Genomic DNA, 26,502 nt, shown 5'->3' on the forward strand with positions numbered 1-26,502 from the left:
ATCATATGTAATTTTAGAATTTTTAATATATGTTAAAAGTACCTATATATTACTTTTATGGATCGATTTTGTTTAATTTGCGGGGTTGTGGTTAGATACGTAAATCCTATCGGAAATTTGGTTTACTATTTGGTTTAAGTTTTATAATAAAAAAAAAACCAAACTCAAATTGTAAACCATATTTAATGACAAAAAAACCAAACCAAACCAAACCATGAGAATGTGGTTTGGTTTACAATTTGGTCCGGTTTAAACCAATTAAACCAAACTTTGTACAACCCTAAAAATTGCTCATTTAAATGACCAAAAATTTGTGCAAATGATCAAATATAATTAAATTATATCTAGCTGTATGTACAACCACTTTTAAAATAAAAATTGTCATTAAATTAACATCACTAGCTAATAAGTAACATTTTTTTTTAAAACTATTTAGATGATCACATACTCCTTTTATTCATTAAATAAGTGTTCCATCAACACTTTTAGTTTGACTATTGTTTGTGATTTATACATAAGATATTATTGATACAAGATTAGCATCAACATATGTGCCCAAAAGAAATAGAACACTTACAGCAGCTTTTGTGTGTGGCTGGCCGCACTATGTGGTCAGCTAACACAAGAGTAACCCTTGACAAGATAACCGCTGATCGACCGAGTAACCCCTAACTGGCCGAGTAACCCCTGACCAATCAAGTAAACCTTGACTAAGTAACCCGCCCTAGCTGATCGAGTAATCCCTGACTAGTGGCTGATCCATGGTGGATTCAAGTGGGTTCATTGAACCCATTGATTTTTCAAGAAAAAAAGTTTTTTTTTCATTTTAAAAAAATAGAAAAAAAAAGAATAAATAGAATTTGTGTGCGTAGGTGAGATAGGAAAAGAAGCACAGCTCAATGGTAGCAAGGGGTTTGGGATTGTGCGCTTGGGCCCCATGGGTCTGGGGTTTGACTCCTAGCCTTAGCCCACTGTCCCGACTGAGTGAGTAATCCTTGACCAAGTAATCCCGACCATTTAAAAAAAATATGAAAGTTTGTGGAACACTTATTATAAATTGGAGGGAGTACAAAGTATACCCAATGCTGCAATGCATTACGTACGAATTTGGAGAGATTTCCTGTTTATTTCTGGATCGAATTGGAAAAAAAATATATAATAAAAACAATAAGATGATAGAGATTGGCAACTAAGGAATTAAAGAAAGGGAATTTGATTTGGATAATTAAAAAATAAATTAAAAAAGTTGATCCGAATGTAAATAGGTTTACCGATCTACGTGGGTTAACTAACAGATATCCGAATTGTTGTATAAGGCGGCTTGGCCTAAAGCTATAAAATACACAACATTAATTACGTATTCTTTATCTTCAAAAGGCCAAGGAGAGGAGTGTTCGTTATTGTAGTTACGGAAAAAAATAAAAATATAAATAAAATAAATAAAATAAAAAAATAAATAAAAGGTTATTGATCGATGGGAATATCATCAAGCAAGACAGAGAGAGAGGAGACGTGGTGGTCTTTGGAGTTGAACGTAGATCCGCCGGTGAGGAAGCTGAGGTTTGGAAAACTGTCAACATTCGTTGGTGGGTTGGTTGAGCGGAGTTGGAGGACTTGGATGTTCTTAACCCCTCTCGACGAGGATGGAGTTGGGAACTACAAGTTCCTCTTCTTTATTCCCAACGACAAGCTAAATTCAACGTAACAATCTTATCTAGGGTGCCGTTTCTCTACACAGAGACCTTCGGAACTGCCGTCTTTCAACTTAATAAGGACATCTCACACAATGCTACCTTCCACCGAGAACTACACTGTCCGGTACTGCAACTTCAAGCGCGGATCAAGGATTCCGGAGGACGCCCAGCACACAATGTACGAAAGTTGAAATAGTAAAATTCATTACTAGTTGGAACAAAGTGTGTATGGGACTATGGATATGAATTTTGTGAAAATCACAAAGTCCCACATTAGTGGAAAATAAGAGTTTTTCCTCTTTTATAATATATAGAGTGGAATAGTTGGGTGTGGCCCAAGGGCTACCCACATTTTGTGGAGAGAAGGCGTACCTACCACGCCAATGTTATCGCACACGCGCATCAGTGTTTGAACAAGGCTTAATTAAGTAATTAGTGCCTTGATTTTTGCTAAACGTTTTTTTGACTAATTCCCTTCATAACTGTTTTATTCCAATTCTCATTCAACATTACCTTTTTTATTTTAATTCAGAATACTTTGTTACTACTTTTCTGGATTTTTGGTAACCGTTTTGGCTGATTTTTGGCTGTCGTTATGCTACTGTTGTCTGCTTGCACAAATTAGAGGCAATACGTGAATGTTCTAAAGAAAGCGACATACTCCGCGACTCAGTCTCATTCCCGGTAACATTGTTCTTATTATTTTTGTTCTTGCAGTTCCGTTTACAACATTTGTAGATTCAAAGAATAGTAGTACGTGCAAGGATTTTTAAGCTTCTTGAACCAAATATGACTAATTAGGAATATTATTTTTAGATTACAATTTTAGTTTCTTGTAACATTATACTTCTAAATTTGTTTTAGTTTGTGGTTTAATCTATTATACACATTTAATCATCGGAATTAGCTGTTTTGGGTTAATCAATATCCGAGCATTCATCGTAATTTATTGATATTATATTTGTGGTTCAATTCTTAAGTTCTAAATTCTTGAAATTGGTTTGTGTTTTTGTACTGTAAGAATTTTGGGTTTTTTTTTATTCGTAATTTTGTATGAGGGATTGATTTTGTGGATCTCTGGTTAATTGAAGCCACTCTATTGGGTTTTAACAGTACTTAACATTCAAGATAATTAACCTCCTTTTGCCTCCTGCTGTGTTAATTGGATCATGTTGAATCCAATATTGCGAGTCTCTTGTTTTCCCTGCTTCAGTTTTTCCTGGTTTTTCTGTTTGGTTTCTCCAACTTTACTATAAAACTAAAGCTTTATCTCCTCATTTAGTAGATAGAAATTAAAAATTATGCACTGAAACTACAATAGCATTTAGTAATCATTTGATGGTGAGTTATAATCTTTTGCCCTTTTTTCCATTTGACTTCAGTAATAAAGCAAATGTTATTTCTTTACTAATTTGCAATGAGTGGTGAGCCTGTGTGATTAAGAAGGAACAAGAACTTTTTCTGTTTTTTTTTTTTTTAGATGTATATAGTTAATTGAGACTAATTTAGATCATATCAAAGTTACACATACCTTTGGATTCAACTTTTCGTAATTGCTTTGTTTATGAATTTACATGATACAACTAATTCATCCACAAACATATGTACAGTTAGTCAATAGAATCAGGATCAACTCAGTAGCAGTTCATCAGTAAGAGATTCTGTATTCCATTCCACATCTCCACACGCACTAAGAACAGTTGTGACAGTGTAATCATCCACTTGAAGACCTTCCTCTTGCATCTGGTACATGAGCTGCAGAGCTTCGCGGCAGTACCCATTCATTGCATATCCCACTATCATAGATCTCCAAGAAACCAAGTTTTTTTCTTTCATACTATTGAAGACTTGTAATGCATCTGAAATAAATCCACATTTGGCATACATATTAATCAGGGAGCTCCCCACGAATATATTGTCTGAAAATGTAGGGGATTTATTCAAAGACGAGTGTATTAGTTTTCCATGCTTAACTGCTTCTAGGCTTGCGCAAGCCTTCAGAACAGAGGAATATGTAAACGGGTTTGGTTTCACTCCTTCTTTGAGCATTTCCTTCAAAAATTCAAAAGCCTCAAACTCATACCCTAATTGAGTACAACCAGAGATCATGGCAGTCCATGAGACAACATCTCGAAGGGGCATATGTTGGAGAACCCTTGAAGCAAGACCATATTCACCACATTTGCAATAAAGCCACACAAGAGTGCTTCCTATGTAGATGTTGTTCTGTGATGAGTTCTTCAGTAATTGTGCATGAACTTCCTTCCCAATTACCAGAGCACCAATAGAACCACAGGCTCGGAGTATGCTTACAAATGTCAAATTATTTGCTGCTACTTTTCTTCGTTTCATCACACGGAAAAGTTTCAACGCCTCATACCCAAGCCCATTCCTAGCATACCCGGCAATGATTGAAGTCCATGTAACCATATTTCGCCTTTTCATCCCATCAAACACTTTTCTAGAATCCTCAATTTCTCCACATCTTGCATACATATCCAGGAGTGAAGTGCCAATATAAACATCATTGTTTATCAGTTTCTTAACTGCTATGCCATGCAACTGTCTCCCAAATTTCAGTGCCTTCTCTTCTCCACACACCTTCAAAACGCTACATATAGTGTGTTCATTGGGTACATATTCGTGCATTAGCATTTCTGAGAAAAGTGAGAAGGCCTTCTCACCGTAGCCTTGTTGAGAGCAAGAAGTGATCATCGTAGTCCAAGTAACCACATCCCGCTCTTTCATGCCATCAAAGACACGAAAAGCACTCGAAAAATCCCCACATTGTGCATAGAAGTACATAACAGCGCTATCTACTATCAAATTGCTCCATTTTCCTTTTATAATACAAGCATGAACCTGTTTCCCTAACTCAAAATTCAACTTCTTTCCACACAAAATCAACACACACACAAACGTCGTCCCATTCGCTTGAATCTCCGACTTCACAAATTCACCAAAAAGACTAAGACCCTCATCCTCTAAACCAAAATTCAAATACCCATTAAGAATTGTGGTCCAAGAAATAACATTTCTTCTCTCAGGCATTTCATCGAACACCTTGCGAGCCTCTTCTAACTTTCCAAAACTCAAGTATACACTAATCAAATTGTTATTAACAAACACAACAGAATCATTCAAACACTTCAAAATCAAAGCATGTATCAATTTTACATCTTTTAATCTAGAGCGTGATTGAAGCAGAGAAGCTACCCAAAATGGATCAAGACTAACCCCTTGACCCCGCGATTCCGAAATTCCAACAATTGGGTTCTCTTGCGAAATTTGGGCATCGCTGACTTCCAATAAATCATCCGAATATGGAGATAATTTGTAATTTAAACGAAAATTTGGGGGATTTCTTTGAAGAATCAAGTTTTGGGATTTGCAGAAGTTGGCATGTTTTGAAGATTTTGATTGCAGTGATAACCCAATAGATGAAAGGAGAAGATTCTGGGGAAGAGAATTATGGAATGGTAGAATGAATGTTGAAGAGAGAGAAAGCATTGAACTGAATTTGCAGGACGTTGGTGTTCCCGCGAATATTAGTTTGTATGTTTTTCTGTTGGTCTGAGTATAGAATGTAGTTATTCTGTTATGCTTCCCTCGGTCCCTCCTAGGCTCCTACTAGTGAGTACTGAATACTATACTTGTAATTGGCAATTGGCATTGATGAGTTGTAAAACGACGAGTTTAGTTGATGCCCTTTTTTTTTTTTTTCTTTTTTTTTTTTTTTTTTTCTTCAGAGGAAAGTTGATGCCCTTTATGGTTAATGGAGTAGCGACGTAGCGTGGTTGGTAAAATACATCCCCTTATGAACGCTAAAACACAGAATATTAGTGTAATTCTTACTTTGAATAGGGTATATTCTGTTTATCTTATCTTTACTTATTTCAAGTCTCATAAGTTCAAATAAGTTCGCGAAAAATAAGATCTGGTTAGAGTTTTTTAAATTCAAATTACAACTAAAATAAGTTTAATAAGTTAGTTCAATTAAATAAAAATTAGGTGAATGGACCACACTCTTAATATTACTAGTATAGTGCCCGTGTCATGCACGGTTTACAAATCATTTATAAATAAATCTTCAATTTTGAAATTAAAATAAAAAAAAATAAAAAAAAAACTTATAGTTTCAATAGTGATATAAAAATAACATTTTGTATAAGTGTAGTATACTCAAACATTTCACCGTAACCGCAATAGCGATCTAGAGAGTATAAAATCCAAATTGTGTGTTTCATACAGCTAGTTGCTCAAGTAGGTATAATTTCTAATTAATAATAGTACATGTTTTATCTCGCACTAACCAATTTATTTACCTCAAATTACAAAATTTTTATTCTACCCCCAGTATCTTTTTCCCTAATTAAGCATGAACTATTACACATATAGTCATTGATAGAACAATGTATACTACAAGAGGGGGGGTGAATTGTAGTGTATGTAGACTATGGTAAATTTTGCGGAATTAAATCTACTACTAAGAGAAAAGACACTGAGATAGGCAATGAATAAATTCACTATGTAAAAATGATTTACAATCACTAATACGTTACCTAGACTCAAGTTCCGTGAGGAACTCAAGTTACCCAACTGTGATCCCTCAATCACAGTTTCTCACACTTTGTGATTCTACTCCGAATCACTTGTACAGTGTAAACAACTCTCTCAAGTCTCACACTTTACAACTCTCACAACCCAAACCCAATTACACAATGATTACAAGTATTTCCTAAAGAACTTAAGAGACTAAGGATGGAAGGAACTTCTCTTTTAAACACTTTGAAACTCTATGCTCAGAATACTTAAGATTGTTTTTCCACGCTTTCAAAACTTAACGTTGATCTGTTTTTATCAGGAGTTAAACCAAGCTTCCATCAAGTTCCCACTTCCCCCTTAATCCCACGTTCTCTTTGACTTAGAAGTTGGGATGTAGGCAGAGGAAATTTAGGAACATGATTTCCCTAGCTTGACTCCTAAATTCAACGTGTTCCTTAATTTAAGCAGCCAATATTTACCAAGTTAAAAATCAGTTAAAGACTTATTCAAAAGATAATTATTATTTATTAAAAAAAAGATAATTATTTATTTATTAATTAAAAGATAAATAATTAATTAATTTAAAACTTATCTTTTTAAATTAATGAATTATTTATTTATTAAATCTTTTTCAAAACTGATTTTTATCACTTCCTTAAATTAAGGGATATGAAAACTGTTTTAAAACTTTCGTTTAAAACTTTCTGAGTCAATCGTCAAGTTCCTTCGGGAACTACAGGTTCCTTCAGGAACTTCGAGTTTCTTCTTAATTCCTTCCATTCCTTCCAACACTTTTGTTTCTTAAGCTCGTACACTGAGTAACTAAGTATATAGAGTTATGAGGACATCTTGAAAGCTTGCATTCATCATCAAGTCTTCCAAACTCTGTTGTTCCTACTCCGGAACATGTATTTGTGTACCTGAATCTTTCTGTTCAACCAAGACTCATAAACATCATTAGTCAGAGTTTGTTTTATGTAAGTCAATCATCAAAATATTAAGGTAGTCAATTCAACAATATTAAGTTTAGTGGGGTAAGGTAAAGGATTTTGTGATTTACTTACAATGATTAAGATAAAATAAGAATTAAAGATAAAGATAAAAAATAAGATAAAATCTAATTGAGAAAATAAAAAAATCTTTTTGTTGTTTTGAAATTTATAAGATAAAATTAATAAAAAGATAAAAATTGAAAGATAAAGAAAATTAAAATTACGAAAGAAAAAAAATTCCAGTAAGTTACTTCAAAGTAAAATACTGGTTGACCTGTACAGAGCTTTTCACAAAGGAACTTGGAAAATAATATGGCTTAATTTGTCTTCTTCATCAACATAATCACATGATCACACACTCATTAGAATTACACACTCTTTCATTGCAAGATTCGAGATTATGTTTTTCACACCAAGGTTATATATAGCAATGCTCAGTCGTTTAACTAAGACATACCTTGGGGTTCCAAGAAGAACTGCTCAATTCAGCTTTATCATTCCGAGTTCCAATCGCATCTTTTTGAATTTTTCACTACTCAAAGGCTTTGTTAGAAGTCAGCAATTTGATATTCAGTTTGTACAAATTCTAGTTTAATAGAGCCTTTTTCACATTGTCTTTTAGAAAATGATGCCTAACATGAATATGCTTTACACGTGAATGATGTACTGGATCTTTTGATATGCAAATAGCACTTGTATTATCACAGTATATTGGAACACATTCAAGAACTATGCCAAAATCACGTAATTGTTGTTTTATCCACAACAGTTGTGAGCAACATGCAGCAGCTGCTACGTATTCTGCTTCTGCTGTGGATAGAGCAACTGCATTCTGTTTCTTGGAACTCCAAGAAACTAAACAAGATCCTAGGAATTGGACCATACCTGATGTACTTTTTCTATTCACCAAATCCCCGGCATAGTCGGCATCGGCAAATCCATTAAGATCATATGTGTCACTTCTTGGGTAGAATAAACTCAAGTCGTCAGTTCCTTTGAGATATCTCAGTATTCTCTTGACGGCTGTTAGATGCGATTCTTTGGGGTTTGATTGGAACCTAGCACACAGACCAACACTAAAAGAAATGTCAGGTCTACTTGCAGTTAAGTATAGTAAGGAACCAATCATACCTCTGTGCTTTGTCTGGTCCACACAAGTTCCTTAGGGATCTTCGTCTAACCTAGAGTTAGTTCCCATAGGAGTGTGGTTAGTCTTTGCGCTGTCAAGGTTATACTTTTTCAGGAGTTCCTTGACATATTTTTTGCTGATGTATAAATATTCCTGATTCTGTTTGTTTGATCTATAGTCCTAAAAAGAAATTGAGTTCCCCCATCATGCTCATTTGGAACTCACTGCACATCAAGTCAGCAAAGTACTTGCACAAAGATTCGTTAGTTGCACCAAATATAATATCATCAACATAGATCTGCACAACTAAGAGATGAGTTCCTTTAGATTTTAAAAACAAAGTTTTATCAATTTTTCCTCGTTTAAAATCATTTTCCAAAAGGAACTTGGACAGTCTTTCGTACCATGCTCTTGGAGCCTGTTTTAGCCCGTAGAGAGCCTTATCAAGTTTAAAAACATGGTTTGGAAAGTTTGGATTCTTGAATCCAGGGGGTTGATCGACGTAAACTATTTCTTTTAATAAACCATTCAAAAACGCACACTTTACGTCCATCTGATACAGTTTAAAACCCATAAAAGCAGCAAAAGATATTAAAATTCTAATAGCCTCAAGTCTAGCAACAGGAGCAAATGTTTCCTCAAAATCAATACCTTCCTATTGGTTATATCCCTTTACAACCAACCTAGCCTTATTTCTTACAATTGTACCATATTCATCAAGTTTGTTTCGAAAGACCCATTTTAAACCTATGACCTTTTTATCTAGTGGCTTAGGTTCAAGATGCCATACTTGATTTCTTTCGAATTCATTAAGTTCCTCTTGCATGGCTATAATCCAGTCAGGGTCTTCTAAGGCTTCTTTATGGTTGCGAGGTTCCAAAGTAGATAGAAAAGCATTGAAGGCACAGAAGCTTCTCATTTGCGATCTAGTCTGAGTTCCTTTGCATAAGTCACTAATAATTTTGTCCAGTGGGTGTGACTTTTGGTGCTTCCAAGGTTTAGGCTGGAAGGTTTGGATAGTAACTCGACTATTCTTATTTTCTGAGCCAGTTGCTTCTTCTTCAGTGATTTCCTCTTGTGTTATTGGTTCCTCGGCAGGTTCTTCATTCTGAGGTTGTTCTATCGAAGGAACTTCAGTCAGTATGTCGAGTTCCTTCTCCAGATTTTCATGATTTTCATTTACTCGAGTTGGCTGCTTATTTGGAATTACTGCATCTTCTTCTTGTTCTTGAGAACGTACTAGACCAATTTCAAAGTCATAGTCCTCATGTTCCTGTGTACATGGAAGTGGATTAGTTTCATCAAATATAACATGCACACTTTCCTCAACACACATAGTACGTTTATTGTAAACTCTATACGCTTTACTGTTAGTAGCATATCCAAGAAATACGGCTTCATCACTTCTTTCATCAAATTTCCCTATGTTTCTTTTACCATTATTATGCACAAAACATTTACAACCGAATGCTCTAAGATGAGATATGTTCGGTTTTCTGCCTTTCATCAGTTCATAGGGTGTCTTATTTAATATAGGCCTTAGCATGACACGATTTATAATATAACAGGCTGTATTCACGGCTTCTGCCCAGAAGTTCCTTGGAAGATCGCTGGCTATTAACATGGTTCGAGCCATGTCTTCTAAGGTTCTGTTCTTCCTTTCCACAACTCCATTTTGTTGTGGAGTTCTTGGAGCTGAGAAATTATGACTTAAGCCTTGCTCCCTGCATAAATCATCAAATTTAAAATTCTCAAATTCAGTGCCATGATCGGATCTAAGGTGTATCAGCTGATGACCTGTGGACTTTTGAATTCTCCTGGAAAATGTAACAAACTCGTCAAAAGTCTCATCCTTACTAGACATAAAAATAACCCATGTAAATCTAGAATAATCATCAACAATTACTAAGACGTACTTCTTTCCACTTCTACTTTGAATTCTCATAGGACCACATAAATCCATATGAATTAACTCTAAGGGTTTCGTGGAACTCACCATCTTCTTGGATTTAAATGATGTCCTGACCTGCTTTCCTTTCACACAAGCGTCACAAATTTTGTCACATAGGAACTTGATTGAAGGAAGTCCCTCTACCAAGTTCCTTGTTCTTAACTTATCAATCAAAGAGAAACTTGCATGACCAAAACGTTTATGCCACAGTAAAGGATCATCCTCAATGACACTGAGGCAAGTTAAGTTGTTCCTCGGAACTGTATTGAGATCCACTGTATAAGTGTTTCCTTTCCGAGTTCCTTCCAGCAAAACTTTCCCAATGTCATTCTGAATGATGCTACATTTTTCAGAATCAAAACTTACAAAGTTTCCTTTATCACAAAATTGTGATATGCTTAATAAGCTGTGTTTGAACCTCGACTAAAAAAACATTATCAATAGATTGGGAACTTGACCTTCCAACTTTTCCTACGGCAACAATGTTGCCTTTCTTGTTATCACCAAAGGTCACTGTTCCTCTTGTATAGGCCGTTAGTGAGAGAAATCTTGATTTATCTCCTGTCATGTGCTTGGAACAACCACTATCGAGGTATCATTGGTTGTTCCCCCTCACTTCGACCTGCAAAAGAAACTAAGGGTTAGATTCAGGAACCCTATCTTTCATGGGTTCCTTTGTTGATACAGCAAACTCATTTTTCTTTTGCCATACATAAGCTATATTTTTAGTGGACTTAAGTTCCTTTCTTTTGCAATCAGTATCTTTGTGTCCTGACTTGCCACAGAAGGAACACACAGTCTCACTAGGGAGTTCCACGTACTTTTTCTTTTTACCACTGTTCTTCTTTTTGTGGTTGAAACCCAAACCCTCTGTCCTTCTGGTTTGAGCTTCAGATATCCACTTTGGAACTCCCATGTGGATTGCACTTTTGTTGTTTCTAGATCTTTCTAAATCCTTTTCAAGGGATTCATTTTTGTCTTTAGTAACCTGCAATTCTTTTTTCAAATTTTCAAGATCATCATTAAAGGTTACTAAAGGCAATTGAAGAGCATTATTAGAATCAATGTTAGTGCATAACAATTTATACCGATTCAATTCAACATTTAACATGATATTTTCATTTTTGACTCTTTCCAATGTTTCCTTTAGCATAGAGTTTCTATCTAGCAAATCAAAGCATCTTCCCTGAACATCTGTTCTTGAACTATTCAAATATTTCATATGATCCTTATAGATTTCTAGAGCTTTTTCATTTTGTCCAAGTTTAAGACATATTTCTTTATATTCATTCAAAGTTTCTATGAGCAAAGAAATTAATTTGTCTTGTGACAGGGATTTCAGAAATTTAGGTTTGAGATTTACCTCCTCTGACTTTTTAGCAGACTCACTGTGTTTAGCTATCAAACATAGGTTTGCCGTCTCTTCTTCCGTGGATTCTTCTTCATCCTCGGAACTTGTGTCTCCCCACGCAGCTATCATGGCTTTCCTGTAATCAGATTTTGAAAAGTTTGGAGTATTAGATTTTCCGTGTTCCTTCATTTTGCCTTTTCCTTTTTCTGATTCCCAGAGAGGGCATTCCTTGATGAAGTGATTTGTGTTCCCACATTTGTGGCATCCTCCAGTTTCCTTGGAATATTGGTTTTTCTTGAAGTTCCTTTTCTTTTTGTCACCAAACCTTTTGTTGCGGTACAACTTTTTTAGCTTCCTGACTAGCATGGCAGCTTCTTCCTCTCCAGATTCGGAATCCTCTTCACTTGGTTGGACAACCTTTAGAGCAATTCCTCGGCTCTTTGAACTTTCTTGGCTTTTGTTTGATAGGTGAAGCTCATGAGTTATTAAGGAATCTGCAAGTTGTTCAAGGTTGAAAGTTGTAAAGTCCTTTGATTCCTGCAAAGCTGCCACTTTGGATCTCCACCGTTCATCTTCAGGAAGACTCCTTAGAATTTTGCGTACCTGTTCATCCATAGGAATAACTCTACCAAGAGAAACTAATTCATTAGTAATATTTTTAAAACGAGTAAACATTTCTTGAATAGTTTCTTTTGAACCCATTTCAAAACGTTCATATTTAGAAAGCAGTAAATCAATTTTAGAACGTTTAACTTCATGAGTTCCTTCGTGGGTTATTTCTAGTAAATCCCATATTTCTTTTACTGTTTTACATCCCATAACACGAGTGTGTTCATCTGGCCCTAAACCCCAAACTAGGAGTTTTTTAGCAGTAGCATTAATCTCTTTCTTCTCAAAGTCGCTTCTATCGTATTCAGAAATAGGTTTAGGAATTACCTCGTTTTCTGCATTGGTCTTTGTTACCTCGTAATCTCCTACCTCGATAGCTCGCCAGACTTGATAATTCTCGGACTGTATGAACATCTCCATCCTCGTCTTCCAATAGGCGTAGTACTTCCCATTGAAGAGTGGAGGTCTTTGTGTAGAATAACCTTCAGCTAGTCTCTCGTCCTTTGACATTGTTCCTCCAGGAACTTGACTCGACAGGGCTTCCTGCTTTTCCGAGTTCCTTGCTCTGATACCAATTGATAGAACAATGTATACTACAAGAGGGGGGGTGAATTGTAGTGTATGTAGACTATAGTAAATTTTGCGGAATTAAATCTACTACTAAGAGAAAAGACACTGAGATAGGCAATGAATAAATTCACTATGTAAAAATGATTTACAATCACTAATACGTTACCTAGACTCAAGTTCCGTGAGGAACTCAAGTTACCCAACTGTGATCCCTCAATCACAGTTTCTCACACTTTGTGATTCTACTCCGAATCACTTGTACAGTGTAAACAACTCTCTCAAGTCTCACACTTTACAACTCTCACAACCCAAACCCAATTACACAATGATTACAAGTATTTCCTAAAGAACTTAAGAGACTAAGGATGGAAGGAACTTCTCTTTTAAACACTTTGAAACTCTATGCTCAGAATACTTAAGATTGTTTTTCCACGCTTTCAAAACTTAACGTTGATTTGTTTTTATAAGGAGTTAAACCAAGCTTCCATCAAGTTCACACTTCCCCCTTAATCCCACGTTCTCTTTGACTGAGAAGTTGGGATGTAGGCAGAGAAAATTTAGGAACATGATTTCCCTAGCTTGACTCCTAAATTCAACGTGCTCCTTAATTTAAGCATCCAATATTTACCAAGTTAAAAATCAGTTAAAGACTTATTCAAAAGATAATTATTATTTATTAAAAAAAGATAATTATTTATTTATTAATTAAAAGATAAATAATTAATTAATTTAAAACTTATCTTTTTAAATTAATGAATTATTTATTTATTTATTAAATCTTTTTCAAAACTGATTTTTATCACTTCCTTAAATTAAGGGATATGAAAACTGTTTTAAAACTTTCGTTTAAAACTTTCTGAGTCAATCGTCAAGTTCCTTCGGGAACTACAGGTTCCTTCAGGAACTTCGAGTTTCTTCTTAATTCCTTCCATTCCTTCCAACACTTTTGTTTCTTAAGCTCGTACACTGAGTAACTAAGTATATAGAGTTATGAGGACATCTTGAAAGCTTGCATTCATCATCAAGTCTTCCAAACTCTGTTGTTCCTACTCCGAAACATGTATTTGTGTACCTGAATCTTTCTGTTCAACCAAGACTCATAAACATCATTAGTCAGAGTTTGTTTTATGTAAGTCAATCATCAAAATATTAAGGTAGTCAATTCAACAGTCATACAATTAGATATATCGATAACATCTAATGCATGAATATTTAGATATTGATATTGATCGATAATTTTCATATGAAGAAAAGATAAATGGTAGTCATAATTCATCTTATAAACATGTAATATATTCTTATTATTATTAATCATATGGCATAAGAATCATAATCTATATTTTTTTATTTTTGAGAAAGAATCATAATATATATAGTTCTATACGTGCAGTGGTATACAAACTATAAAATTGTGAGCATTAATATTTGTAAGGAATTGTTTTTGAAAACTTTGTGATCGTCAAAATGAAAATATTCTCCACATTTTAACTAATAAAATATCTAAGGTTAATAGTATAATAATAAGATCATATGAATATTTAAGTTTAATACAATTTGATGTTTTTTTCTCATAAATTAGTTGTGAAAGTTTTAAACTATTTATGTTTAACGCAAAAGATATGTGTAAACTGTGAACTTTAAAGGGATATATATTCCTTAAAATATTTTTTGAATAATTTGATTATATTTTTTTGACATTAGTGCATGTACTCGGTTTTATGGGTACAAATCTTGTTAATTATTACTCATAATATATTTAATCAAAAAAGTACCTATTTAATTATAGGCTAGATCTTACTCGTATGTAAGCTTTGTATCTTTGTAGTTTTTTGCACTATTAATGAATGTAAACATCAATTATATTCTCAAGCAAATCCTATAGTAAATTTTATGTAAATTAGTTAAAGATTATCTTTTGAAATAATAATATTTTTTGAAATATGACAAAAGTGATCTCTATATATGATCATTTGTATAATTTTTATTCAAGGATTTTCTGAGACGGTGAATACACCGTAAATTTTATATATAATCAATCAAGGATATTTGTTGTAAAAAAAAAATAGTTCAAAGTTTTTTTTTTTTTTTGAAAAAGTTGGAGGGAAATAAACAGCACCAGAAAGTGACACGTGTCCTTTCTGGTGTTTGTTTTAGTATTATTTTATGTTACTAGATTAAGTCTCGTGCCATGCACAGTAATTAATTTCACTATTGTTTATAATTCAACACAAAATTTTTAAAAACAAAAATAAAATATTTTCTATAATGCATGTGGAAAAAATATATAACCATAGTATTTTTTTTATGTATATAATGTAATGAAACATGAAATATAATGACGACAGAGTAATTAGACAAATAAGTTTAAAATTTTAATGATAAATTGATATCGTTTGTCTTTTTATTAACTAAATAATTAAGTATTTTAAAATTGTATATTAAACACTACGGGATTGTAACATAAATAATTACTATAATGTATTCGATACAATTTAGGATAGTAAAAAACATATCTATTTTGTCGTGTTTTTGATATACATAAATAACTAAAAATTAAAAATAAACCAAATAAGATTGATATTGTAAAAAAAAAATGTTATTAGGAAATCGTTTCCTAATAAGAAATTAAAACAATTTTGAAATTTCTAAATAGAGAATATATGAATAACTAAAGAAGGCTTAGGGAATAATAGTAATAGTAATAGTAATAGTAATAATCAAGTATGAATCAATTATTTCTAAAAACGCATAATTATTATTTTTTTTTTCCTTTTTACAAAATTATTGCATATATAATATATTGAAGATTTGAAGGAATAAAATACTGCATAAGGATTAGGAAATAATATATACTCCGTATATATACAAAGTAATAGACGTTAGAATAGTATTTTATGGAAATTATGTGAATCACAAATATATATCTTGTTTAAGTAAGTGAATGATTTGGTGAATATTTTTAGTATATTTTACAATAAGTAGTTGATGTCACCGTGGAAAAATAGAGGAAAAAATAGTACCAAATTGTGACACGTGTTATTTCTAGAATAGTATAGATATATAATTATTTCTAGAGTTGATTTCTTCCTAGTGTCTGTTTTAATATTACGTTATAGATTGAATAGTATAGATATATAATAATAATAATAATAATAATAATAATAATAATAATAATAATTGATGATGTGCATAATTTGTCTGAGGGTAATATTACGCAATGTAAGAGAAAGATTAGTGACGGACATTATACTGCTGCGGTTCGGGTACTTTCGTCTTCTGGTCTTGCCCCTTACAATGATGCTACTCTTGCTGATTTGCAAGCTAAGCACCCTTCCTTTCCGACTCCTATCTTACCGGACATCCCCATTGATCAGCCCCTTATTGCTAATCCTTCTGTTGTTTTAGATCAAATTAGGGGTTTTCCGCGTGGTACGTCATGCGTTAGAGACGACTTGCGTGCTCAACACCTTATGGATTGCTTGGGTGGTGCTGCAGTTGCTATTTCGGATGAGTTGGTAGACTCTATTGCGCAGGTGGTTAATCTCTTTCTCGCTGGGAAATGTCCTGCTGTGTTGGGAGAATACATCGCCAGTGCTCCTCTCACGCCACTTGTTAAGCCTGGTGGTGGTATTCAACCTATTTTTGTGGGTACTGTTTGGAGGCGTCTGGTTTCAAAGGTTGGGGCTGCTTTAATTGGTCCGCGTCTGGGAAACTATTTAGGAGGTCTTCAGTTTGGTGTTGGTGTGCCGGCGGGTGGTGAGGCTATTCTTCATGCTGTTAATCGTTTGGTTGAGGCTCGTGGTGGTGATGTTAGCCTCTCTATGTTGCTAGTGGATTTCCGGAATGCCTTTAATTTGGTTGATTGTACAGCTTTACTGCGTGAGGTCCGTCTCCGTTGTCCAGCTCTCTCGCGTTGGGTTGAATTCTGTTACTCTACTCCAGCCAGGCTGTTTTATGGGGAGCATACCTTAAGGTCATGTCAAGGTGTGCAGCAGGGTGATCCTCTTGGCCCTTTGCCTTTTGCTTTGGTGCTCCATCCGTTGGTTTGTCGAATCAGGGATTCTTTCGACTTATGTTTGCAGGCTTGGTATTTGGATGATGGCACTATTATTGGTGACACCTTGGTGGTAGGGAAGGTCATGGATTTGATTTTGGTGGAGGGACCTAGTCTCGGCCTCCATGTTAACATTGAGAAAACGGAAGTTTTCTGGCCCACGGAGGACCCACATAGCCGTTTGGCCGGTGTCTTTCCTCCGGACATTGCTCGTCCTGTTCATGGTGTTAAGTTGCTTGGTGGTCCTGTCAGTGCGGATGCCTCTTTCTGTGGTAAGCTTGTTTCGCAGAGAGTTTCGAAGACCATTGAGCTCATGGATGCTATTGCTAAGCTTGAGGATCCCCAATGTGAGCTGTTACTACTTCGTGCGTGTACTGGGGTTTCAAAACTCTACTTTTCTATGCGTACTTGTCCTCCTCGTCTTTTTGAAGCGGCCCAGGTTTCTTTTGATGTGGCCCTTCGAGGTTCTTTGGAGCGCATTGTAACTGCTTCGGGGCCAGGTTTTGGTGATTGACAATGGCGACTTGCCACCTTACCTTTTTCTTATGGTGGATTGGGTGTCTATTCAGCGGGTGATGTTCGTCACTATGCTTTCCTTGCGTTGCGTTTGCAGTCTTCTGGTCTTCAGACTTCGCTTCTTCGCAATTCTGGTATTGATGGTCCAGGTCCGGCCTTCGATGGCGCTCTTAGTCTTTTTAATAGGACTGTGGATACTAGCCTTTTGCGTAACCCTAGTGAGATCGCTGCCCCTAACCTCATGAAGAAATTGGCAGATATATATTTCGCGAAGGTCACTGCTTCTGTAGAATCCACTTTCTCCTTATCTCCGCGTCAGGTCTCCTTATGGAAGTCCCAGCAGGGGGATCACACATCTGCCTGGTTGCGAGCGGTCCCGATATCAGGTTTGGGTCAGACTATGAATGGTAAGACTTACCGTTGTGTTCTTTGCTACCGGTTGGGTGTTCCCTTGTTCTCCGTTTCGACTCCGTGTTCTGCTTGCTCTAGGGTTTTTGATGGGGATATTTATGGGGATCATGCAGTGTCTTATGCTGGGATGGTGGGTATTAAGCATCGACACAATGTTGTTCGTGATACCCTTGTTTATATTTGTTTCCGCTCTGGGATTTCTGCAAGGAAGGAGGTTAACGTTGGGTTGACTGGAGGGAATGACGGGGCCCTTCGACCAGCAGATGTGTTGCTTTATTCCTGGGAAAGAGGTCTTGATGTATGTGTTGACTTGACGGGGTCTTCTTCTTTGACTCAATCTGGGTTGTCTGACTTTGTTCCTGGTCGTGTTGTGTCGGTTGCGGCTCAGCGGAAGCGGGATAAGTATGGGGCGTGTTGCAGGGCAATTGGCTATGGTTTTCTTCCTTTCTCCTTTTCTTCATTGGGGGAATTAGAGAAGGATGTTGTTGCGTTGCTGAAGCGGATTCAGGCGTTTGCTAGGACTCAGGATATTGGTGCTCGTGCAGCTGCTCATATCTTCAACAGGATCGGGTTCGCTATAGCTAGAGGGGTGGGGGCCCAGATTGTATCTCGGCTCCCCACTAATTTCTTGTAAATCAATTGACTTTGTAGGTTTTTGTTATAATAATAATAATAATAATAATAATAATAATAATAATAATAATAATAATAATAATAACAATAATAATAATAATAATAATAATAATAATAATAATAATAATAATAATAATAATAATAGATTGAATATTATTCGACCCTTGCGTGGTGTTAAGTTGCTTGGTGGTCCGGCTAGTTCTGATTCTGGGTTTGGAAGTGAGCTTGTGATGCAAAAGGTTACCAGGACCATTACACTAATGGATAAGGTTGCTAAGCTTAATGATCCTCAGTGCGAGTTATTGTTACTTAGGGCTTGTACCGGAGTTTCTAAACTCTACTTTGCTTTGCGTACTTGTCCACCTAGTACTTTTGAGGAGGCTCAGCTCACATTCGACGAGGCTCTTCGATCTTCCTTAGAGCGTATCGTTGTTGCTTCAGGGCCTGGGTTTGGCGATTGGCAATGGCGGCTTGCCACCTTACCTTTTGCGTATGGCGGGCTTGGTGTTTATTCCACAGGTGATGTTCGTCATTATGCTTTTCTTGCTTCTCGGTTACATTCTGCTGGGTTGCAGACACATCTATTACGACATGCTGGTGTTGTTGGTCTTGTACGAGCCTTTGGAGATGTGTTGAGTTTGTTTAATGGAATAGTGGAATCTGACATTATGAGTGATCCTAGTGAGGTCGCTGCCCCTAAACTCATGAAGAAATTGGCAGATATGTATTTCACAAAGGTTACCGCTTCTGCAGAATCCGTCTATTCTTTGACTCCTCGGCAATCAGCATTGTGGAAATCGCAACAGGGAGATCACACCTCTGCTTGGCTTCGGGCAGTCCCTATTTCTGGGTTGGGTCAGACGATGAACCCAAAGACCTACCAGTGTGTGTTGTGCTACAGGATGGGTGTTGCATTGTTCTATATCTCGACGCCGTGCTTTGCTTGTTCTCGGGTTTTTCCTGGGGATATTTTTGGTGATCACGCGGTGTCATGTGCTGGTCTTGTGGGTATTAAATATCGGCATAATATTGTCCGGGATATCCTTGTTGATATCTGCTACAGATCTGGGATTTCAGCAAGAAAGAGGAGGTTGACATAGGGTTGTCTGGAGGGAATGACGGGGCCCTTAGACCTGCTGATGTGTTACTTTATTCTTGGAATCGTGGTCGCGATGTTTGTGTGGACTTAATAGGGTCTTCTCCTATGACACAGACAGGGCTTTCTGACTTTGTTCCTGGACGGGTTGTGGCTGATGCGGCTCATCGGAAGAGGATGAAGTATGAAGCTAGTTGTCGGCTGATTGGATATGGTTTCATTCCCTTCTCCTTTTCTTCGCTTGGGGAATTAGAGAAGGAGGTTGTTGTGTTGCTGAAGCGAGTTCAGAGGTTCTCGACGACGCAAGACATCGGGTCTCGTGCTGCAGCTTATATCTTCACTAGGGTAGACTTTGTTATAGCTAGAGGAGTGGGGGCCCAGATTGTATCTCGGCTTCCCACTAATTTGTTGTAGGTTGTATGACTTTGTCTGTTTTTGAGATAATAATAATAATAATAATAATAATAATAATAATAATAATAATAATAATAATAATAATAATAATAATAATAATAATAATAATATATATACAATAAAAGATATGGAAAATATGTGAATCACAAATATATATATATATATATATATATATATATATTATTAGGAAAGTGAATCACAATCAAATGATTTGATGAATATATAAAAAGTATATTTAAAAAAAAAATTAAAATTATTCCTTTTATTAGGAAAGAGACACGTGTCATTATTCCTAGTGTCTGTTTTAGTATTATGTTATTGATTATTGATGTAGACATTAGTGCTCCTTTTAATCTCAAAAACTTAGAAGAAATTTTAACAAATTGTTCTTGATAGTGTTAAAATTTTAGTATCTTTGAATTAGTTGATGGGATAAAGGTGTTAACAATTTACAAAAAGAGAATATATATACCAATATCATTTTAATGGCATTGATTTTCTAATGATAACTTTTGCTAATATGATACAAAAGGATTTAACAAATGTCAATTATCAAACTAGTTAGCGAAAAGGTTATAATAAATTAGGGCTGGCAAAAGATGACCCGACCCGACAACCCGACCCGAACCCAACCCGAAATAAATGGGTTTTGATAGAGATTTTCAACCCGTTTATTTAATTGGGTCAACCCGAACCCGACCTGAAGTTAAATGGGTCGGGTTCAGGTTGAAAATCCCAACCCGAAACCAACACGCATAAACCCGTTTATTTAATTGGGTCGGTTTCAGGTCGGGTCAACCCGAACCCAACCCTCTTAACTTAAAACCCTAATTTTAAAATATGGGCCAAGCCCAAATTATCTAACCCTAATTCCCTCTTTCTCTCGCCGCTTTCTTTCACTCAAACTCTCTCTCTTCTCAGTTTCTCTCTCTTCTTTCCTCTCTTTTCTCTCTCTAACTCTTGAAGATTGAAATAAAAATGCTTGAACCTTGAAGATTGAAGCTTCATCTCAAACATTCTGAAGGTAATAATCCTATTATTCGATTTTTTATGAGTTTGTTTGCTCATGAGTCATTTGTTTATGCAATTTCCTTGATTTGGTTATGCAATTTTCAGATTTCTTTGATTTTTTAATGCGATTTTTTGCTATTATGGTTTATGTATGCTTTGTTTATGTGATTTAATCATTTAATGTTGTTCGTTTGTTATTTTCTTACTCTGCAATTTCTTTCGAAGATTTGATTTGTTATTTACTTATTTTGCGATTATTTGCGATTTGTTTATGCGATTTTTTGCCCTGATTTGATTTTCTTACTCTGCAATTTCATGAGTTTGATTCTTTATGTCATGACTCATGAGTTTATACTTCTGTTTTTCATGTTTTATCTTTTATGCCATGAGTGTATTCTTTTTTTAATTTATTCACAGATGGCTAATAGCCCTAATCCTGATGAACCCATTGATCTTCAGGATTCTGATTCAGATGATGAAGTTTCTGATTCTCATCAAACGGAATCAAAGAAGAAAACCTCTAATGTCACCTCGCTGAATAAGCCTGGAATTCATTTCAAGCGCCAACGAAAGCTCACTTCAGATGTGTGGGCAAATTTTGAATTCCTTGATAAACCTGACGAACAAGGTAACATCATTTGCAAGTGTAAAAAATGTGGGCAGAAATATAATGCTGAAAGTAGGGAAGGAACTGGTAATTTAAAACGCCACATTAAGAAATGTAAAAAAAGGACCTTTAAAGATGTGGGTCAGATGATTATTGATTCAAGCAGTTCTGGTTCTATGATGAATAGGGTTCCTACAATTGATTATGATATTGTTCGTGAGATGTTGTCTATTGCTGTGGTGAAACATGATTTGCCTTTTCAGTTTGCTGAATATAGTGCTGTTAGGAAGTTGATTAATTACATAAATCCTGATGTTAAACTTGTGTCTCGGAATACTTTGAAGGCTGATGTTCTGAAAATGTTTAAGAGGGAAAAAGATAAACTTAAGGAGGAGTTGAGTGTAGTTAAGGGTAGGATTTCTCTTACATCTGATTGTTGGACTTCAATTACTACTGATGGTTACATGTCTTTGACTGCCCATTTTGTTGATAATCAATGGAATTTGCAAAAAAAAATTCTGAACTTTCGTTTTTTGCCTCCACCTCACACCGGTGTCCATATGTCTGACCATGTCTATGATTTTCTTAAAGAGTGGGGTATCCAAAAGAAAATCATGTGTATTACTCTTGATAATGCTTCCTCTAATGATGTGTTTGCTGATGTAATTAAAAATGAACTTGATTTGGTATGTGGGGGGGGGGGGATTATTTCCATGTGAGGTGTTGTGCACATATCCTAAATTTAATTGTGCAAGATGGGTTAAAAGAAATTAATGAGGCTGTTGTTAAGGTGAGAGAAACTGTGAAGTATTGTAAAGGGTCTCAGGCTAGAAAGCAACGTTTTTTGACTTGTGTGGCACATGTTGAACTAGACTCAAGTAAAGGATTGAGACAAGATGTCCCTACTAGATGGAATTCAACTTATTTGATGTTAGAGAATGTTTTGTACTACCAAAAAGCTTTTCTTCATTTTCAAAAGGTTGATGCCAATTACATTCATTGTCCAACAAATGAGGAGTAGGGGAGAATAGAGAAGTTATTTAGATTTTTGAAGGTCTTTTTTTATGTGACAAATGTTTTTTCGGGTACTAATTATCCTACCGCTAATGTATACTTCCCAAATGTGTTGAAAATCCGTTTACTCTTGAAAGAGGAGCTTGAAAATTCTGATAACTTCATGCATAAGATGGCAGCAAGAATGAATGAGAAATTTGCTAAATATTGGACCAACTTTAGCATAATCATGGTTGTGGCTGTTGTTTTAGACCCTCGATTTAAGTATGAGTTTGTGGAGTGGGCTTTTAAGAAGGTGTATGGGGAAATAGAGGGTACTAATGAGTTGGTGAAGTTCAAGGAAAGGTTGGATTATTTATATGGTGCTTATGTGACTGAGGCTTCCACAACAACACCACGAACAAGGCGCCGTTCTTCTAGACAGCCTAATGAAGAGCAAGTTGATGTTGCTTCTGATTCTTTTATGATGGTAACTGTGAACACTTGCTTTTTGTTTGATAATCAGCTTTAAATTCTGTTTTTTGTATGCTTTATTGTAATTTTTGTTTAAACATCTTTTAGGACTTTGATAACTTCTCTTCTAGCAAATCATATGTTGCTGCTAAATCTGACTTGCAAATCTACTTGGAAGAGCCATTGATTCCTCGTGCAACCAACATTAATATTCTATATCATTGGAAAACAAATGTTGTGAGGTATCCAATTCTTTCAAAGATGGCAAGGGACATCCTTGCAATCCCTATTTCAACAGTAGCTTCAGAATCTGCCTTCAGTACTGGTGGTCGAGTTTTGGACTGCTATAGAAGCTCTTTGAAACCAAACACAGCAGAAGCTATCATTTGCCTCAAAGGTTGGACTTTTGGTGAAGGTATGAAAATAGTTTATGTATTTAAAATTACAATTTTTTTTGTTTCTTTTTTGTACTATTTTATTTATGCTTAAGGCTGAAATTAACTTTTGTATGTATTCTTTTGGTTGTAGCTAATATGGATCCGCAATTGCAAGATTTATGTGGAAAAATCATGGCCATGAAAGTCAACGATGATGTGGGGGATACTCCCAGCCCCAGCCCTCCACAAAGTGCACCAGAAAGTCCTGCTGTCATGGAGAGTCAAACCTAATTATGTTGTTAATTTCTTCTAAAATTAGTTGATGAAACTGTTACTGTTATTTTGGACATGTATTTGGTTTTCTAGTTGAACTTTTATTTGCCTACTTGGAAGTATTTTGGACATGTAACTCTTGGAAATATTTTGGACTTGTTGGCTAGCTACTTTTCAAGTTTTAGTTGTTGTTGTGAGTGTATGAAACTATGAAGTATGGACAATGCACTAATGCAGCAGGATTTTCTTGAATTATGTTGTTAAGTTATGTTTGCTTGAATTATGTGTTGAATTTGAAGTCTTGAATACTTGAATCTTACAGGTTAAAGAAATTAGTCAAATTACAGGTTAAAAAAATTACAGTATAAAGAAATTAGTAAATTACAGGTTTTTATTTTAATTTTTTTTAATTAAAAAAAAATCAGATTTAGGCGGGTCGGGTTCAGGTCGACCCGTTTATAATCAGGTCGGGTTCAGGTTGGTTATTTTGACCTGTTTAAGTAAACAGGTCGGGTTCAGGTTGGGGGGTCCTGGCCCGTTTATGTAAACAGGTCGACCTGAACCCGACCCGACTCGACCTGTTTGCCAGCCCTATAATAAATACTGTTTCTAAAATAGCATTGTTATATCAATTCAATGGGTAACCTTTATTCTGCTGCACTATAGGCAAGGAGCTAAGGAGTAAGAATTACTCCCTCTCCCCTCTTTATAAGTCCATAAACCCAAAAATACAAAGATCTAACTAGCTTAATTCTAACCTAACAAAGAACATTTCCCTCAAAAAGAAAACCTAAAAAAGAACAAGATAAAAAGAAAAACGATGAACAACGATTTTACAAATGTGACCCCACAAGAAGAACAAATCTAATTTCCGCGCCAATCAAATTAACATCACCACATCTCTATTTTATCCTCCAAAAAAATCAATTTTATTTTAGTGTTTTTTTTTTAAAATAAATTTTTGATCCCCTCAGAAAAACAAGAGGTCATCTTTCATCCAAAACCATCACTCAAAACCTCCATCCATTCTCTGCTTATCCCACCTCACCTCACTTTCTCTCTCCTCACCTCACCTCACCTCACCTCACTTTCTCTCTCTAACCGGCAACAATGGCGGCAACTCTGCAAACTCCAGTATCCTTGCAATCCAGAACAAAAACTGTTGCAGCATTATCAAATTCATCTTCTGCTACCAAAGCTCCGACGCCATTTTCTCTCTCCTTCTCCTCTTCTACCGCCACCTTCAATCCTCTCAGGCTCCAGATTTTAACCACCTCGAAACTCTCCGCCAAGCCTCGCGGCGGCGGAGCTCTCGGTGCTCGCATGGCTGACACCACCGCCAGCAGGTACGCCTCCGCTCTCGCCGATGTCGCCGATTCCACCGGTACTCTTGATGAAACTAGCGCTGATGTTGAAAAACTCTCCAGGATTTTCGCCGAAGAACAGGTATAATTTTTCATCGATTTTACGAAATTATAAACAATTTTCAGGATTATTTCAATTTTTGACGATTTTGTTGATTTATGTCTGTGAATTTGTGTCATACACTCAATTTAAGTTTGAATTGTTGATTTGTTGTAGAAGTTTCACGTAATTTTGATTCCATCTGTCAATTTTTCTACGCCCTAAATATACACAAATTGCTGCTGATTAATTATGTTCGAATAATGTGCCATTTTATCTGTCATTTTATATACACAATTTTTTTTTATAGTTCTTGATGATTGCAATTCATAATATCTGTCAAATTTTTAATTATACTCAAAGTTAAGTTGATTTGACTCAAATTATTGTGTTCGTATATTTGTCAGTTTAATTATTGCTTCAATTTAAGTACAAGTTCCTGTTATTTGATTTGTTTGAACAATGTGATGACATATTGGAGCGACAATTAGGTTTCTGTAAGTAGTTATATACTTCGTAATATTGTTGGAGTGATCACCTCATTCAGCTGAATTCGTGTTGTACAGGTGTATTACTTCTTTGCAAGCCCAGTGATTAGCATTGAGAGAAAGCGTAGTGTCTTGGATGAGATCGTCAGCACCGCAGGACTCCAGCCTCATACGGCTAACTTCCTTAACATTTTGATTGATTCAGAGCGAATCGATCAGGTTATAAACATATTGAATGCATTTGAGGATGTGTATAATAAGATTACCAACACTGAAGTAGCAGTGGTGACTTCGGTGGTGAAGTTGGAGAATGATCACTTGGCTCAGATTGCTAAGAGTGTCCAACGGATGACAGGGGCGAAGAATGTGAGGATTAAGACAGTGATTGATCCTTCACTGGTTGCTGGATTCACTGTCAGGTATGGTAATGAAGGTTCCAAGTTGGTTGATATGAGTGTGAAGAAACAGCTTGAGGAGATTGCTTCTCAACTTGATTTGGATGATGTTACACTAGTATAAATGTAGTTATCATATGGTCATCTAGTAAATTTTGCTAGATAAATGTTCTGAATTTAAATTTGGAATTCTGTATTTTTGAAACTATATGAACTCAATTTGTATAATTATGTTAATGACAAGCAGATTGTACCTTTGTCCATGATTTTTGCTTGATATATAAGTGATTCCATATTGTATAATGTGGTGTCACATATTCCACGAAAGGTGTATATATATGGGTCATTGCAAATGTTTTCTTTGTGGCAGACTATTGGAAATACTTTCAGATTTTGGACCATTTGTGGGAACTATTTTTCTGAATGCCTATATTTATTTCAACTGCAAACACATCTCAGCTCTGTGCAGGAAGAGGTGAACGTATGTGGCTTTGAGCATCAATCTTTGCAACACA

At 35.7% G+C, this 26,502-nt stretch overlaps 4 protein-coding genes across 4 annotated transcripts; 2 read left to right on the forward strand and 2 right to left on the reverse strand.

The window, feature by feature from the left end:
- Positions 1 to 3,205: 3,205 nt before the first annotated feature.
- On the reverse strand, positions 3,206 to 6,044 carry LOC110711472 (pentatricopeptide repeat-containing protein At4g18520, chloroplastic-like). The gene has a single exon (XM_021889855.1). It carries the CDS (start codon positions 5,202 to 5,204, stop codon positions 3,324 to 3,326), a length of 1,881 nt encoding a protein of 626 aa, XP_021745547.1. The 5' UTR covers positions 5,205 to 6,044; the 3' UTR covers positions 3,206 to 3,323.
- Positions 6,045 to 10,945: 4,901 nt separating this feature from the next.
- Positions 10,946 to 12,781, reverse strand: LOC110713955 (coiled-coil domain-containing protein 186-like). The gene has a single exon (XM_021892410.1). It carries the CDS (start codon positions 12,779 to 12,781, stop codon positions 10,946 to 10,948), a length of 1,836 nt encoding a protein of 611 aa, XP_021748102.1.
- A 9,504-nt stretch (positions 12,782 to 22,285) lies between these two features.
- Positions 22,286 to 23,980, forward strand: LOC110711490 (zinc finger BED domain-containing protein RICESLEEPER 1-like). Its single transcript, XM_021889892.1, has 2 exons — positions 22,286 to 23,066; positions 23,159 to 23,980. The coding sequence occupies exons 1-2, from the start codon at positions 22,761 to 22,763 to the stop codon at positions 23,537 to 23,539; spliced, it is 687 nt and encodes a 228-aa protein (XP_021745584.1). The 5' UTR covers positions 22,286 to 22,760; the 3' UTR covers positions 23,540 to 23,980.
- Positions 23,981 to 24,655: 675 nt separating this feature from the next.
- On the forward strand, positions 24,656 to 26,322 carry LOC110711486 (ATP synthase delta chain, chloroplastic-like). Its single transcript, XM_021889878.1, has 2 exons — positions 24,656 to 25,146; positions 25,671 to 26,322. Exons 1-2 carry the CDS (start codon positions 24,811 to 24,813, stop codon positions 26,109 to 26,111), a joined length of 777 nt encoding a protein of 258 aa, XP_021745570.1. The 5' UTR covers positions 24,656 to 24,810; the 3' UTR covers positions 26,112 to 26,322.
- The last annotated feature ends 180 nt before the right edge of the window (positions 26,323 to 26,502 follow it).

The sequence above is a fragment of the Chenopodium quinoa genome, unplaced genomic scaffold, assembly GCF_001683475.1.
Source record: "Chenopodium quinoa cultivar QQ74 unplaced genomic scaffold, ASM168347v1, whole genome shotgun sequence".
Taxonomy (NCBI): domain Eukaryota; kingdom Viridiplantae; phylum Streptophyta; class Magnoliopsida; order Caryophyllales; family Amaranthaceae; genus Chenopodium; species Chenopodium quinoa.

What these genes read in the sequence shown, in the direction of transcription:
- LOC110711490 (XM_021889892.1), top strand. Translation starts at nt 22,761, where the DNA reads ATGCATAAGATGGCAGCAAGAATGAATGAGAAATTTGCTAAATATTGG. An exon ending in CTTCTGATTCTTTTATGATG is followed by an intron (nt 23,067 to 23,158) that starts GTAACTGTGAAC and finishes AACATCTTTTAG; the next exon opens with GACTTTGATAACTTCTCTTC.
- LOC110713955 (XM_021892410.1), bottom strand. Translation starts at nt 12,781, where the DNA reads ATGTCAAAGGACGAGAGACTAGCTGAAGGTTATTCTACACAAAGACCT.
- LOC110711486 (XM_021889878.1), top strand. Translation starts at nt 24,811, where the DNA reads ATGGCGGCAACTCTGCAAACTCCAGTATCCTTGCAATCCAGAACAAAA. An exon ending in GGATTTTCGCCGAAGAACAG is followed by an intron (nt 25,147 to 25,670) that starts GTATAATTTTTC and finishes CGTGTTGTACAG; the next exon opens with GTGTATTACTTCTTTGCAAG.
- LOC110711472 (XM_021889855.1), bottom strand. Translation starts at nt 5,204, where the DNA reads ATGCTTTCTCTCTCTTCAACATTCATTCTACCATTCCATAATTCTCTT.